Source organism: Anser cygnoides, chromosome 3 (genome assembly GCF_040182565.1).
Source record: "Anser cygnoides isolate HZ-2024a breed goose chromosome 3, Taihu_goose_T2T_genome, whole genome shotgun sequence".
NCBI classification, from domain to species: domain Eukaryota; kingdom Metazoa; phylum Chordata; class Aves; order Anseriformes; family Anatidae; genus Anser; species Anser cygnoides.
This window is the reverse complement of record NC_089875.1, coordinates 64,214,035-64,230,509: the sequence shown is the minus strand read 5'-3', so window position 1 is coordinate 64,230,509 and position 16,475 is coordinate 64,214,035. Positions and strand designations below refer to the sequence as shown.

At 35.4% G+C, this 16,475-nt stretch overlaps 1 protein-coding gene across 1 annotated transcript in view; it reads left to right on the top strand.

The window, feature by feature from the left end:
• LAMA2 (laminin subunit alpha 2) overlaps nt 1–16,475 on the top strand; it is a 380,764-nt gene that overhangs the window by 108,293 nt on the left and 255,996 nt on the right. The window contains exon 4 of the mRNA XM_066993195.1: nt 6,326–6,568. Coding sequence (XP_066849296.1) covers nt 6,326–6,568 — 243 coding nt within the window. The remainder of the gene's footprint in view (nt 1–6,325; nt 6,569–16,475) is intronic.

Below are 16,475 nucleotides of genomic sequence, written 5' to 3'. Positions count from 1 at the left end.
TACCAGGGAGCCCGGAACTGCACACAGTACTCCAGGTGAGGCCTGACCAGGGCAGAGTAGAGGGGGAGGATCACCTCCCTTGACCTGCTGGCCACGCTCCTTTTAATGCACGCCAGGATCCCATTGGCCCTGTTGGCCATGAAGGCACACTGCTGGCTCATGGCCAACCTGTCATCCACAAGGACCCCCAGGTCCTTCTCTGCAGAGCTCCTCTCCAGCAGGTCATTCCCCAGTCTGTACTGATACATGTGGTTGTTCCTTCCCAGGTGCAGGACTCTACACTTGCTCTCATTAAACCTCATTTGGTTTCTTCCTGCCCATCTCTCTAGCTGGTCCGGGTCTTGCTGAATGGCAGCACAGCCTTCTGGCGTGTTGGCCACTCCTCCCAGCTTTGTGTCATCGGCGTACTTGCTGAGGGCAGACACTATTCCCTCATCAAGGTTGTCAATGAAGATGTTGAACAAGACCAGACGCAGCACCAACCCCTGCAGAACACCGCTAGTCACAGGTCTCCAGCCGGACTCTGTGCCACGGATCACCACCCTCTGAGCTCGGCCAGTCAGCCAGTTCTTAACCCACCTAACTGTCCACTCCTCTATCCCACACGTTCTCAGCTTTGCTAGCAGGATGTCGTGGGAGACAGTATCAAAATAGAAGTATGAAGAACTAAAAACAAAAATGAAAACTGAACATGCACAAACTTTGATCTGGGCATCAGAGCTAGCATCTCATTTCTTTTCAGTTTACTTATTTCCTTGTGTAAAGTTTTGATTTTTTTTGAGTTTACTGACATGAGGCATGTTAAAAATACTGCCAGAATTTATTTTTAAACCTTTTTAACTGCTTCTGTGTTTAGTTAAAAAAAAATGAACTACAGTATCTAAAAAGAAAATGAGGAATATAAAGAATCAAATAGAAAGCTGAAAATATTTTCTGAAATGTCTCTATTTTTGGTTTCATAGTTTAAGTCACTACCTTATTTATGTTCTCTTTGTTCATATTGTTCAATATTTCAGGACTGAAATGGAGAAAAGATTGTGCTGTGTTCAGGGAGTGGATATAAATTAGTACATTCCTATTTCACACTTGGATTAATGATCTTACCTCAAAGAGCTCATAATCAAAATCCTAGGCCTAAAGATGATGCCTGTTACCATATAGTAGTAGCACATTCTTTTCCAGAGAGATCTCAAATCACCATCTTGCTACTGTTTCAGCAAGGAAGTGTTAAAGGTCTAATTGTCAATAATGCAGAAGTTGCCCCGTGCTAATGGTGCAGCAGTTTCAGATGTGTCTTTGCAGACTGCTCCTCGAGGTGGGTAACAGATAGACATCATCTCACTAAAAACTATTTACTTGTATACTTTTTAGCTCTGTGCAGAAAAGTACAGAAGCCATAACATTGAAAGATATCTTTTATTTCACATTAATAAAACTAGTGCTGCATGAGCTTGCTGCTGGTTGTACAAAAAGGAAATCTGAGAAATTTCATAAGATAATTAAGGCTTCTCTAGGAAAAGCATATTATTTTGTGCCATTCCTGTATCTAAGTAGTTTTATCTATATTGGAATTAATATTATCATTATGGAAATAAAATATAGAGATTTCATATGTCTGTAATAGGTGAGGAGACTGAGAATAAATTTTAGCTGTTTAGATTTCAAGGTTTCTTCATTGCTGCGCTTTGAAATGGAGACTAAAAATTGTCTGTAATAGATCTTCATTTCTCAGGCTAGAGGAATACATAGGTTACTTTGAAATGCAGCTGGTAAGGGGACACTGCATGAAAATGAGAACACTATTTACCCTGGATACTCAGTATGGTGCTGGACCCAGACTAAGTAACAGCTCTTGGATCAATGAAAAAACTTTTTTTTTTGAATTTTTGGTGTGTTAGCACCAAAACAGAAGGATCATCTTTTCTATTCTGTTATCTAGGTTTGAAGAAAAAAGTGTGAATACTGGCATTTCCATCAAGTTTTCTTTCTTCACCATGCTCTCTCTCAATTGAAATAGATTATTTCTTTATTTCATTAGCCCTATGAAATAAAGAGGAAAGGAAGTGCTCCTTGCTATTATTTGAAAGTGCTATGAAAATAAATTACTGACTTTAGCCTTCAGTTCTGTTGTATATTAGCCAATGATGAGAAGGAAATATGGTCAACAGGAAGAAGCTATTTATCAGGCCTTCACAAACAGGTGAAGAGTGGATAGTGGAGAAAACCAACAGAGAAAATTACAAAGAAAAAAGCTGGCAATGCCAGAAACTTTACAGGCACTGACTCCTGTTTGGCTTAATGTATCTTAGATATTCAACAGCTGGACAACTTGAAAGCTTTACAGTTTGAAATTTTATACAGTGCACTGTTTTAATAGAAAATTTTATTTAAAAAAAATAGACATGTTATAATCATTTTTTACTTATGAGCAAAAGTTGAGAGGTATTAATAACAGATTTACTTTTCTCAAGGAGAAGAACGCATTTTTTAAAGGAGCCTAAGACTCTCTAGCAGTTACATAAAGTAGAGGGAGAAAGCCAAGATTGGAGATAAGTGGAGATATTTTTAAACTGTTTTTTAAAATGCACATTGAAGGTTACAGTTTTGCAGGTACTAACTGAATGAAACTGAGTCTATTTTTGTCTAATTAGAAAAGATACATGTTTATAACTGAAGCTCAGTTTGCTTTGGAGACACACACCTTTAGCGCTTCTCAAGGTGTGCCATGGTGAAATCTTTCTCAGTTTTTCCGCACAAAGTGCTGTGGTCATTCTGGTTTTGCATGACATTCTTAGCTATATATATATATATTATATATATATATTTTTTTTTTCTGGGGCAGACGATGCTCTGATAGATTGTTTGCAACACCATGGAGGGGGGGAACACAAAAAAAAACCAAAAAACTCTGTTGGAATCAAGTGTGTGCATCTTTCAACCCAAATTCCCCATCTGGTAGTAACATTTCTGTTGGAAGCAGATCAGATGAACAGGAGAGACACTGTCATTAGAAGGCAAACTGCAGCATGGCAGGGAGCTGTTCAGCTCTCTAAATTGGTATTAGCTGAACCCCGCTAAGCATCCCCCCCCCTCCTCCGCCTCCCCTCAACATTTTCAATTACAGAATTTCTAACTGTGAGCAGAATGTTTGAAACCTGTGTAACTGTCTCTCAGGACAGTGATAAAAAGAGACGCAGGCTAGATGGTTGTTTGATGAATCTGGAGAGCCACTCCATCTCTAAATTAGGGTTTCTCTTAGAGTTGGATGCTAGACTAAAATGAGAAGGTTAGTTATTTATAAATAGCCAATCATTTGAATATTCTTGCATCAAAACTGTATACTCTTATTAAAAAAGAAGTACAAAAATCCAAACAATAATCTGTAGCAACATATGTGAACTGATATGACTGAACAACTAAAATCATAAGATATTGATACTGGCCTTTTAAAACAAAAGTGAAAAATAGTGCAGATGCAATATTTAATTTGAAATGTCTAATGTCCTGTCCGTGTAACATATGTGATGCCTGATTCCTGGTCATGCTAAGTACTAGAACTTAATGGACTGGGTAGCCTGATGGATGCAAGGATGCTGTGGTTCTGTGTACCCACTCAAAAGAGAGAGGCCACCCAAATGGGAGATGCTTTGAAACAGGATTTAAAGAGAAAATAGGACTGGCTGCAGAGATCATGGTCTGGACAAACATGCTGACTGGACAACTATTTATGTCAACTGTTGTTTTTTTGTTTGTTTGTTTTCATCTACTTTTTTCTTCTATCTTGCACTTATTCCTCCCTTTCCCTACAAACCATCCCATAATAAGTTATATACAGTCCAAAAATATTATTTCCTGTTCATCTCCTAATGAGCTGTACCACCCTGTAGCCAATAACCCCTGCTAGTCTGCAAGGTGTTCTGAAATAGCAGTTCTAGTTGACTCATCTGGATGGATTTCATACTGGACTGATAGGTGTTTGCCACAGTTTATAACAAAACATGAGGAAAAACCCTTTCCAAACTCCTCAATAAAGAATACCATGTTTACTTGGCCACTGAAATGGAATAATATACAACCATATAATTGTGGTAAAGAAGTAGGTATGCAACTTACACCAGATTTGCTGATTGGAAGCCTCCTTTAGAACTATTACATTGCTCTGTTTGGAAAATGAAATGGAAATATTGAAAATCTCTTATAAAATTTTGTGGTACTCATTTTTTTTCTCTCTGATGTTCTGACTTACATGAAAGATAGATTTATTTTTTAAATAGTAGTGCATGTGGGAGTCAGGCACAATGAGATTTCCTGCTTCGCTAGCTAACCCTAAGCAGATTAATGATTCACTTCAGCTCTATCTGAATAATATTAGTGTAGCGAATTATCCTGTGTAGTAGGATGCACTTTTCTATGTCTTATGAGGCATACAGAAGAAGATACAGTGCTATAACTTAAACTGTACTTCACAACATGTGCTTTGCAGATCTCACTACTGAGACAATTACTACTGAAAATGAGACCCAGGACTCATTTTGTTTCTCATCTCAAGGATTATGTTGTCTATAATTTGAGAATAGCTCAAAGGACTATTTAGACTATTTCCCTCCCAATCCCATAATTACACTATGGTCACATGAGCAGAGTAAGTACAGAAAAGGCACCAGCTGTACTTTGGCAGCTGTGTTAATGGACTGTTATATGCCACCAGGCAGCTTGGTATTGCTCCGTTATGACATTTGTATCAGCAAACTTTGATCTCCAGGTTATGTTCTATTGGACTTGTACTTTGACAGATGTGCTCTAAGGTTGTACAGTTGTTACATCATTTGACAGGTGTCATCTTATTGATGCTATTTTAAAAAGTAAAGTAGATGTGCTCCATGAATTACCCTGTAGAAACAGAAGCTTGGTGCTACTATTTAGTAGGAAACTTGGCTCCATAAAGCAGAGCAGTTTTACTTTTTTTAATTATGAAAACAAATACAGCAAAGCTCAGTGATACATTAGACTTTACTGGTATTAGTATTCTTATGCCACTAAGCTCTAGCTTGATGTAATAGCCAAAACATGATTTGCTAAGCAGCTCCCCAGTAAAGGAAGGGTTACTCTGGTACCTGAAGACAATTTTCCAGTTGTTTGGAAAAGGGACGTGTCAATATTTCATCCATGACATAGCCTTGCTTTAAAAGCCATCATTCGTTGCCATCTTAAGTGCACATATTATATTTTTTAAGCACCTTATATTTTGTGTGTGTCTTAAAACATAAATCTGCTGTATGATTGGCTTTTCTGATGGAAATAGCTGCTTCCTTTCCTTAGCTTCAGTTTTACCTCAGTAACATCTAGATGTTACTTGGTTTAAAAATAATAATAATACTGTGTCACTAATGTATGTCATTCTGCAATTGTGAATGTATTGGTTGTGGCTTGTGTTCCAGCAAGCCTGTAAACAGCAATAAGCCTTGATAAATCAATTGAAAGGGCAGGTGAAATGGACCATAATGAGCACTGATTGCATGCTTGCATTCTGTTTATAGTGATATTTGATATGTCTGTCCTGTAAAGCTTATTTATGGCCACTGTGCTGAGTCATGTGATTTAAACAAGAATGTTTTATAGAATAGTTTCAGTAGGATGTGATTACCTTTCAATGGCTTAAACCTGTGTTTTTTCTTAATAGCAATGAAGTTTGGCAACTTGTAAACATTGCAGAAAGTATATGTGTATAAATACACAAACAGAAACAAAATCATTTATTCAGATTGAAAATACTTGAACATAAGCTTTGCAAATGTCTGGTGGAAACTGCAGCTTAACAATCACTTATTAAGTTATGTGAAATTTAGAGTGCTTTTTAATTCTATTTGCAAAGTCTGTCCTGGCCTAATGCCAGGAGGTTTGGGCTGGGCGTTAGCAAAAGGTTCTTCACTGAGAGGACTGTTGGGCACTGGAACAGGCTTCCCAGGGATGTGGTCACAGCACTAAGCTGTGAGAAAATGCACTCAGACACATGGTCTGATTTTCAGGTGGTCCTGTGTGGGACCAGGATTTGGACTCAATGATCCCTGTGGTCCCTTCCAATTCAGGATATTCTGTGATTCTAAGGTAACAAATCTTTTTTTTCAGAAAAGTTAATGGAGAGTTTGTTTCTATATTTGAAGAATTTTGATGGAATCTGAGGCCATAGTGCATTTATAGGGGAAAAAAAAATCAAACATTATTATATTTCCCCTTCTTAGTTTGGTAGGTATTAAGAAATTGGAATAAGTTTTAAATCACATATTTATAGGTATGTTAACAATTTGGCTATTTTTTTTTCTTTCAGATTTTCCAGATTGCATATGTTATTGTGAAAGCAGCTAACTCACCTCGACCTGGGAACTGGATATTAGAGCGTTCTCTGGATGGTGTAGACTATCAGCCATGGCAGTATTATGCTATCACAGACAGTGAGTGCCTGACACGTTACAACATTCATCCACGTCCTGGAACTCCATCCTATATAAAAGATGATGAAGTTATATGCACTTCTTATTATTCCAAGATCCATCCTCTGGAGAATGGAGAGGTAAGATCAGATGTCACTCCAGACACAGTAAAAAGAAAAAAAAAAATATTTTGCTTAATTAGCAAATATGAGTCTTGAGTAGACAGTGTGTGTTGGCATGCTTGAAAAATGTGGAGGTGGCATATTTGCAATTGTAAAAAAAAAAATATGTTATTTTATGTGGTTCTTTATAAATGCATGATATACTCTCTAATAAGCATATTCTACAAAGTGAATAAAGAGATAGAAGAGTTATTAGGTAGAACTAGGTGCTAGTACTTATACAACTTCAGATGCTTGAAATATGTTCCAGTGTCACTTGTGAGCAAAAGTGAAAATACTGGGAAAAATCATGGACCCAGTGAAGTTGTTAGAAGGTTTTTCTTCATGTTGCCATTTCAGTCCACATGTATAAGTTAGGATGTTAAATGGTAATAATTTTGTTCAGAGTTTATTGTATTTAAAAGTTTGCAACTGACCCTCTGCCCTTGTCTATACCTATTCATTCTTCTATTGTCAGAGGTGTCTGTTATTTCATTGTGAGTCCAGACACATGAATCATGAACCAGTCACTAGTTTTAACTGACGGCATAGAAAATATGTGGTGGAGGGGAGAATGAGGAACTCTGGTTGTAAGGACTCTTACCAGGTAAATGTAACAAATGTACCTGAAAATGCAGACTTTTTGACCTCTTAAAATGAAGAGAGGGAAATCTATATGTACCAAATTCCAGCTGTATATTTCTTCGCAGTTTTATTTTTCCAACACTTGCTCTGCACGAGTTGGTAATTCAAGGAAATGACATGCGTGTGTACTAGATCTGAAGCATATATTTATTTACAGATTCTTTCATGTCTAATGATATTCTGTGAAATTTTAGCCTCAATATTTATTCTTCTGCTGAATGTTCCATTTTTTAATAGTTGATTTCTAAGTAAAGAAGTACAAACTTATTCTATTTTGTTCTTCTACATGGAAAGCAACATTCAGATGCAAAACTGTTAATGCATATTATTTTTGAGTACCAGATATGGATATGTATACTTTATTTACATTCACAGGCAATTTGTAATGCCAGGTGCAAAAGCAGGAAAAGAAAGTTTCAGTGTAAATATCCTCCTGATATACTATAAAAAAAAAAGTAAGCTTGGATCTACAGTATGCTTGCATAGATTGTCAGACAAGAAATCACTTGCACGTCTATAAAAATTCATCTCAAATACTTGGTGTGTGTGCGTAATTGTATCATTTGAATGGGTATTTGTTCTTGTAGAATCTAGCAGTAGCAGATAAAGTGATATTGTCAGAAATCATGCGTGCGTAAGTGCTACGTTTTCAAAACGTCTCCAATTGGATGCTTTTTGAGGAGGGAGCAGAACACAAGCGAGCAGTTTATTGCACACACCAAAATTTCATAGTTTCTTTAGGAGAATATTTCTGCAATGAAAATACAATGCCAAAGTAATTATTCCACTGTTTCAATTGATTTACATTGTTCAATTTCTTTGATTATCTGATTTTCTTGCAGACAGATATTGATTCCAGTAGTCTGCTGCCCTCTTGGTTAAACCAATGTCTCCTCGTGTTCTTCATTGGCTGAGTTAAAAAGCTATTCAGCATCTCTGTATATAGCCTTGACTGAAACATTGACTTAAGTCCCGTTGACTTGAGTGGAACTTAATTCCTATCTTAAGTGAGAAATTAATCATTTTTAACATGGTCCGATGTGCTGGAGTTGGTGTTGTGCCCCAAACATAGTAAAAATGGCGAGCATCTGATAAACAATTTCTTTAAACAGGAAGATCTGGAAGAAGGGAAGAATTCATCTGTTCAATTCCACTCAGAAGAGTGGAGTACTCTATGAATACTCTATGAAAAGTGTATGATTTAAGCCTCCCTAATTTAATCTTACCTTGCATAGGTAGTTGTTAGTCAGAGATTTGGCCCTAAGACAGAAAAAGATAGAACATTTTGAAATTAAAAGCCTAAAGCTTAAGTTTTATAGCAACTGGAAGAGTATCATTCCAAACAAGTTAATCAGCTTGCATTTTAACTTTTTTTTTCTGTGTGTGTAAATTAAACAGCAATTTAATCTGTCTGAGTAGCTACAGACAGCCTTATAAAATACACTTTAACACTGAATAATTCTTTTTCATGTTTAATCAAACATTTAGTATGAAAAATAATGTAGTTCATACCAATATGAGATTTACTTGCAATTTTTTTCGAGGTGATATTTGCTTGGCTCCTGGTCTTTCAGTGGAACTACATTTGCATATCACTTTTTTTTGTCCCAGGGTAGGACTTCTGTTCTACCCATCAGACTGATAAGATTTGTAAAACTGACAGAATTATGAAATATACATTAAGTACCTTTTCTTTCTTTTCCTTCAAAAACATTGAGCTGTTTAGGCACACAATTCTGGTGTATACTCAGGAAACCTGATGAAGTGCAGAAGTTGCTTAGGTAAACAAACCGGTTCCAAAGCCAAATCTATGTTTACGCTAGTGTCTTAAGTTAGAAAAAAACAGAGTATGTCAATTTTATGTGTACGTTCAATAGTGATTTACTAAATCACTGACATTTTAGTCAGTGATTGATTAGAGTATTTCCAGAAATGTTTATTTTAAGCAAAATAATTTGGACATTTAGTAATGTCAGCATTTACATGACAAATATTCACTTGTCCAATAGCATAAATAAACAAGAAGAACAAAACAACAACAACAACAAAAAAAAGTGATTTATCTTCAGGTCAGTCTAAGCAACACAAGTTTACTTCTCTGTCACACGAATAAATAATCTGTAGACCAAGAGCTATTTGCATAGAATGATTTTATAGAATATTTTCATGAATTAAGAGAAAATTGTGTGATGAAAGCTTCTGAATGGTGAGCGCAGCTGAGGCATTCTGAAATAGGGAAATTTCTCCCTGAAGTGTAGACTCAATTGCAGAGATTGTTGAGATTGTATCTACACTGTTTAAAATCAGTGATTAAAAAAAAAAAAAAAACAAAAAAACAGGGAGATCCATGTGTCTGTATATGCTACCAGCAAAGAAGGTTTTTAGTGTATGTTTCTGATACACCATCAATAACTGTAAATGCTGAAGTTTTCCAAAATAGATTTTTAATATGAAAAAGCAAATTCTACTATCTCTCTGTTCCCGAGTCAGAAATGAACTGAAAGTGTTCAGTTATATTAATGAATTGCTCATTATCTTTTTAAAGCGAGACACATCAATTCAGTAAAAGATCTATTTATTTATTTATTTTTAATGCTGAGAGTTGTTTATATAAGGGGTAATAACTGGTGGGATGGAGCTGCTATTTTCAGGAATAGAAGAATGCCCATTTTGTGACATTTTCATCTTTACATGAACACCATATAGGGGAGGTATTTGTTTTATTTCCTCAGATGATCGTTAGGTTGAGAACTAAAAATTAGTGGGTTACCATAGCGATTTTTGCTTCATTTCCTTGACACACAAGCCTCTGATGTTTACATCTAATTCATACCTTTTTATTGAAATATTTCTTATTCCGCTAGACTACAATTTGTGTCAAAGCTTCTGTATCTTGTTGAATAGATGGTTTTAAGGCTCTGGACACAAACTTTCAATGTCTTTTTTGTCTTTTTTTTTTTTTTTCTGTGAGGTATATGGAGATTTTTTTAGTAAATGCTTTTTTTTTTTTTTTTGAATTAGCATGTGTTGTAAGTGTTTTGATGTATGGGAATCTTCCATCTTGCTTGTGGATGTTTCAAAGCTGGACCCTCTGAAGACTTTAAGTGCTCTAGTTGATCAATATAACGTTAGGAAAATATACATTTTTTTCATAGAAAATAAAACATTCTGCCAGATCTATAGTTTGATAGGTAATCAAATAGGAGTTAAAAATTAAAAAAAAAAAAAAAAAAGCTTTCTTCAGGCATATGTAGCTTTTGAATACTTTGTATAGGTTAGAAGAAAATATTTAAATCTAAAATAATTTTGTTGTTTCTGTAGTATAAAGTAATTCTTCATGCAAGCAGACAACAGCAGAAAGTTAAATCCAGTGAAGACAGAAGGAAAAGGGTTTAATTTATCTGATACAGAAGCAGGTGCCTTTATTAAGAAGTCAAGAAGAAAAATCTCTAATCTTCTGGAAAACACTGAATTTCTCAATAATAAGGTTTTCTGAAAGTATAAAAGCCAAGAAGAGAATGTGAATTTAATTTTCTCCTTATAAAAATTGGAATAGCCAACTGACTAGTCCATATGAGTGTAATCATGTAGAGAAGTGCTGTCAGAAGTTTGTTTTTCAATAATTATAGTCATTATAGTTGCACAGTAGTTACGTGAACTTACAAGGAGAAGTCCTTCCCTTTCTGTGGGTAGAATGTCAAAGGACACTTCTGCAGTTGGGTAGAGTTTAGGTTAAATGGAAGTTACAAATACTGAGCATGATCTGCCAGTTTGGTAAGCAGATTTAATAAGAAAAGGAGGAATTAAGAGAGTAGAAGCTGAATTGGTTGTAAATGAGGAATACCTTTTTCCTTTTTTTTTTTTTTTCAAAAGACTGCATATAATTGTGTGGGTGAAGCTGATGGAAAAATCTTTAAGCAGGACCACATATATAATACTGCTGTCTTTTTCAATCTGTGTTGCCCTTTGCCAGAATGATCAGATATAAGGTGTTCTGAAGTTCTTGGGCAGGGTAGTATTACTATGTAATTTCTACTTCCTTATGTAGTCTGTACTTGCTGTTAATCCTCTTGTAGAGACTAGTTGAACCGGACAACAATGTTGAAACCCTTACTACACATTTTTGACCCCACCCAAGAAGGTTTGCGCTTGTCTCTGTTCTGTTAAAGATCACAGGAGATGTAGATTACCAAAATACTAATTTTATCCTTGTTTTTCAAGCACGAACCCTATTGCTGGGTTTAAAAAAGAATTGTGCTTATAGCAAATATGTATGCCTCTTGACAGAAAGGGAAAACTTCCTACAGCCAAAACATTTTTATTATTCAACTCTGAGCATGAATTTCTAACCTGATGTAGCTTGACATATGCACAATTGCGTTTGACTTTTGTCCCTAAAACTGATATATGACTCGCTTTTATTTAGTGCCTAGCAATTAATTCCACGTTCTGGTATCTGCTGTACAAAGAATCACCTCCTATTGTTTTGTTTTAGTTTAGTTCCCACTGATTTCTTCTGAAGAGGCCCAATTATTCTACTGGAAGAACAGTCTTGTGAACTTCTGAGCAGTCAATCTATATTTACTTTCCTAATATTTTTTTTTAATTTTACAGATTTCTGTCATGTTTTTACTTAAATAATCTCTTTTTCAAGCTGAAGTGTCCTATCATAATCTGTTGTTCTTCATATGGAAGGTATTCCATAAACTTCTTCATCTTCTTGTCCTGTTCTGAACTTTTTACAGTAAGATTATGTTGACTTTGAGATGAGGAGACAGAATTTGAGGTGTGGGCAAACCACAGATTTATAGTGGTCTAATTATGTTTTCTCCTTATGTTTTCCTGTAAACTTGCTTTTGACTTCTTGTTTTGGATTGCAGCTGAGCATTGTTGTTCACTGAAGTCTAATGTTTTCTCTAGGAAAAAAAATAAACTCTATATAAACTGTCTACCACTTCTGCCTCACTGGCTTCCTTCCCATCTTCATGTGTTAAAATTTGTATGTTGTTTCCTTTCTCATAGTGATCTTTACATCCTTATTTATTTTACCTCTTCATGATCACATGATCATATGTACTTCACCAGATCATATGTACTTCCCCTCTTTTTTTTTTTGTTTAAAATCAATATTGTTTTCAATTTACTTCTTTACCTTATAATATTCTCTAGCAGTTACTCTTTTCTCACCTTTCCTACAGTTCTTAATGGACTAAGATGTCAAAGCAGTGAATGCAGTGCAGGTATTTGTATAGACAGATATAAGCATATTGTGCTGGCTAGACCAGTTGAATGGACTGTGTTGTACCTCAAATGTGTTTAATATCTTTAGCATGATTCTACTGCCAGAGAAATGGCAGGTATTAAATTGAACTGTGTCTTCTGTAAGAATATGGTGCTCATGTAGCTTTTGTGCAGGCCTTTTGTTAAGTTTGCTAAGATTTCCAAAGCATAAAACTTTAACCTTGTTCTGTCAAAGAATTCAGCCCAAAGAAAAGCCATGTTTTTACAGTGGGAGTGGTAGTACTAACAGCTCATCTTAATAAACTTCCTAAGTGACAATTTCAGACGAGGATTCTTGAGCAGAGAGAACACTAGGTAGTGGATTCGGTTCAGCTTCCTCAGTTTTTTTTCTTTTTTCTTTTTTAAATAACAATAAGTAGTGTTAAATGTAAAGTATTTGGCAGTATTTTCAGAAAGGTATTAACACTAATACATCGTGCTTATAAGAGATTTCTGGGATGCCTAACTATTGATTAGTAGAACTGCATAATATTATTTCCCTATTCAGGAAGGCTCAAAATTAGAGACCAAAAGACTCTGGCAAGTGTTTTCTATGTCAACAACAGAGTGTAAGGTTCTCTCTTTTTAGAAAGGAAGCTCTTCCTGCCTACTATATTGCCATAGCCAGCAGTAAGACTAAAGCAGATGACTAATGGGGGACACAGGGGGGAAGTTATGGTGGGAGTTCAGTAACCTGCTTCCTTCTTCCTCCACAAATGAATTTTCTTGTCACCATTATTATAGTGGTGAGAATGATATTGCAATCAAGATGATACTTGTGTTGCTCCTTCAAACACTTAACATCCTTCTTTTGTGATGGTAGCAATGTAAATGTAAGGTCAACATTTTAAATCTGCTTCTTTTATTTTCTTCAGTCAGGTGGAATTTCACAGTGTGTACTAAACACGTAAGGAGGATAAATAGAAACAAGAACCTTAGTAATAGTCTTCTGTTATTTTGTTCACTTGCCATACTTACTACTTGATTGCTGCTCCTCTGCCCCTTTTTATATACCTCTCTGTGGTGCATGTCTTAGCTCACTTTAACCTTCCCCCATGCCCTGGTAATGTGTCCTCTGGGCTAGTGTCAGACCAGCGATGCTGGGGGCGTTGAACTCTGCTACTCCCCAGTATTTTCTTGGTAGTTTTCTCCTCTTTATACCACATTGCTTGTCCCATTCACTATAGTCTCATTAATTCACAGAGAAGGATGGGAAGAAAAAGTGACTTGCAAATGAACTTCTAAGTGCAATTCTCCCTGTGGCCAGATTTAATCCTTTCTCACTAGGAGTCTGAGACTGTCAATACTAAGAGGGCAGAAGGTCAGAATTTTGGGAAGTGTGCAAGACTGAAATGTATTCAGTTGTAGATTGAAAATGTTGTGATTACTTTTTTTTCCCTAATAAACAATTATATGATGCTACAGTAATTCAAAAAAATTTTGCACATTTGTGGATAGCAGTATTGATGCTGCCTTTATAATTGCTGTTTTTAATTTGACCTTCTCAGCACCCTAATCTGTATTCAGCATCTTCTCTTTATTGTGGAATAACAATCTAGATTATGAATTGACTGTTCCCATTGAATTACAGTGGAAGGGTTTTTTTGTTTTGTTTTTAAATAGGATGAGATGTAGAACAGACACCAATATGGTAAAATTAATAATAAAAAAAATAGCAAAAAATCAAAAGAAAGCTTCAGCTGGTAAAGATTGTATCAGATACTATCCTTGCATGCAAGAACGTGCTCTGCTTTGCAGGTTTTTAGCAGACTGAGTCAGGCTAATTACCCAGTTGGCATTGCTTCATTTTGTAAAAAATAATCTATGGGGCTTTCTCTGGAACTGTCCCCATCAGCTTACGATCATTCTCATCTTCTTCCTTTTATGTCTTACATACACAATTAGTATTTTTTTAATGATTACTAATGGGGACAGACAACAGAATCCTTAGATTACAGGTGCTTCTTATTAAAGATCTTTTCACTTAAGTCAATAACCTTTGGATCAGTTTTCTTGGTGAAGGCTGTCTAATTTAATTCAGTTCCACCACTTCACTCATTAAACGCTTACTGCTTAATGTTTTGGATCACATCGTACTTTGTTCCCCCCTGTTGGCCTTCATTTATAGTTTGTTTGCTTCCCTGCCACACACACACCTTCTAGCTACAGCAGATTCAGGAAGACTTATGGTCGAGCTGTGGATTTGGATATCACCTTGTTGTGTATGATCAGTCTCACAGAAATATGTTACATTAGTACAATGTGAGTCTCCTTTTTTGAGTGCTATGAAAGTATAACTTAGCCTAAAAAGTTATTAATGGAATAACTAGAATATGGATTTTCTTTAAGGACTCTGGCATATAAAATTTCAGTTTTCAAAAATGGAAATTAGAACAATCATGAAAGAAACAGTTTACAAAACAGAGAAGACGATTTTGAGGTTTAATCAGAGATCCACATCTAGTTCATTTTATTGCTTTTTGTTTTTTTGTGTGCATGCCTTTCTTCGTTTGATTGAGTAAAATTAAACATGAGCAGCTCGTCCAAGGGGAAAAAAAAAAAAAAAAGATTTAACAAATGATTTCAAAACAAATGGGGAAATTTTATATATTCCATTTACACAATGCTATGTTGCCTCACTAATGTAAAACTATTGATTAACACTTCCTGATTTTCTAACTTACTTTCATAGATATATAACAGGAAAGAACAGATTAGGCATTTGTCATACATCTGCAATACTATTGGATTTTTTTGAAAACATTTAGAATTTGATTTAAGACAAATATAAATGATTTTATTATGCATGATGAAAAGAGTCTTTGTTCAAATATTGTACACCTAATCTTGCAAGTCAGTAATTTAATTACATTATAACAGTATTTGCTGTTAATGTTTACCTGAGAAAAGGAAAACTAGTAAATTTTTCAGATTGATAGTTGCTACTGAACTTGAATTTCTGATATTTAGTATTATAGAAAACAAAGTGGATATAAAATGTATAATGTACTTTTAAATTATGCACCAGAGAGGAAACAAATGTTGAAGCTATTTATAAGTAGCACAGCAATCTGTCATTATTTTAAAAACAAGAGGAAGGATATTTACTGGTGCATCTCTGTTGGCCAAGTTGGAATAAAAATTTCATTTGTGTTGTTAGTCAGACAGTCCATTTTCCTATCTTGGCATGTCTTCTGTCCCTGAGCAGAAGCTGACATCATAACTTCCATGATTTCTGGAAAAATAGAAAAACTGATTAATCATATGAATCATAAAACTTAAAAAGCAATAAAGTGACAGTATGCAAAGTACATACTCTACACAGCAGTCTTTCAAATTGTTTAGATGATTTACCTTTTTTGTTCTTTAGCGTCCTTCACTTATTGATTGCAATTCTTACTGAATTGAGATGACAGTTACTCATCTTTACACAGATCTATGCTAGTTTTCCATATTATGCCAGGAGAACTGGTGTCTGTACATGTAGTTTTCTAATTCAGCACACCATTTTAGTGTTACATAGGGAAGTGGTATGTGTAAGTCATGGTATTTGCTTGTAATGACCCAAACATGCCTTCTTTTGGGGCCTAATAGCTGATTTTTGGACAGTAGTAGATTTCATTCCAGTAGAGAAACACTGTGTACTTGGTAACTCAGTGAATTTTTTTTTCCTCCTATTGTGCTTGATGGGGGAAATGAAGATCCTCAGCAGATGGTTATCTTGGGGGTGGGGGAACTTGTACTTGAAGACCTTGCCCACACAGATGAAATACTTAATAGAAATTTTTGCTTACATGAAATACGATGTGTAATCACTTTCCACTAAGAGGTAAAACCCCAATGGTTTATTTACTTTGGCTATTGCAATTTGTGTAGGATTATTCCTGATATGAGGAAAATACAGCACCACTTTCTGAGTGGTTTTTGTTTGTTAGTTTTGAGTAATTGCTACCAGTCATGA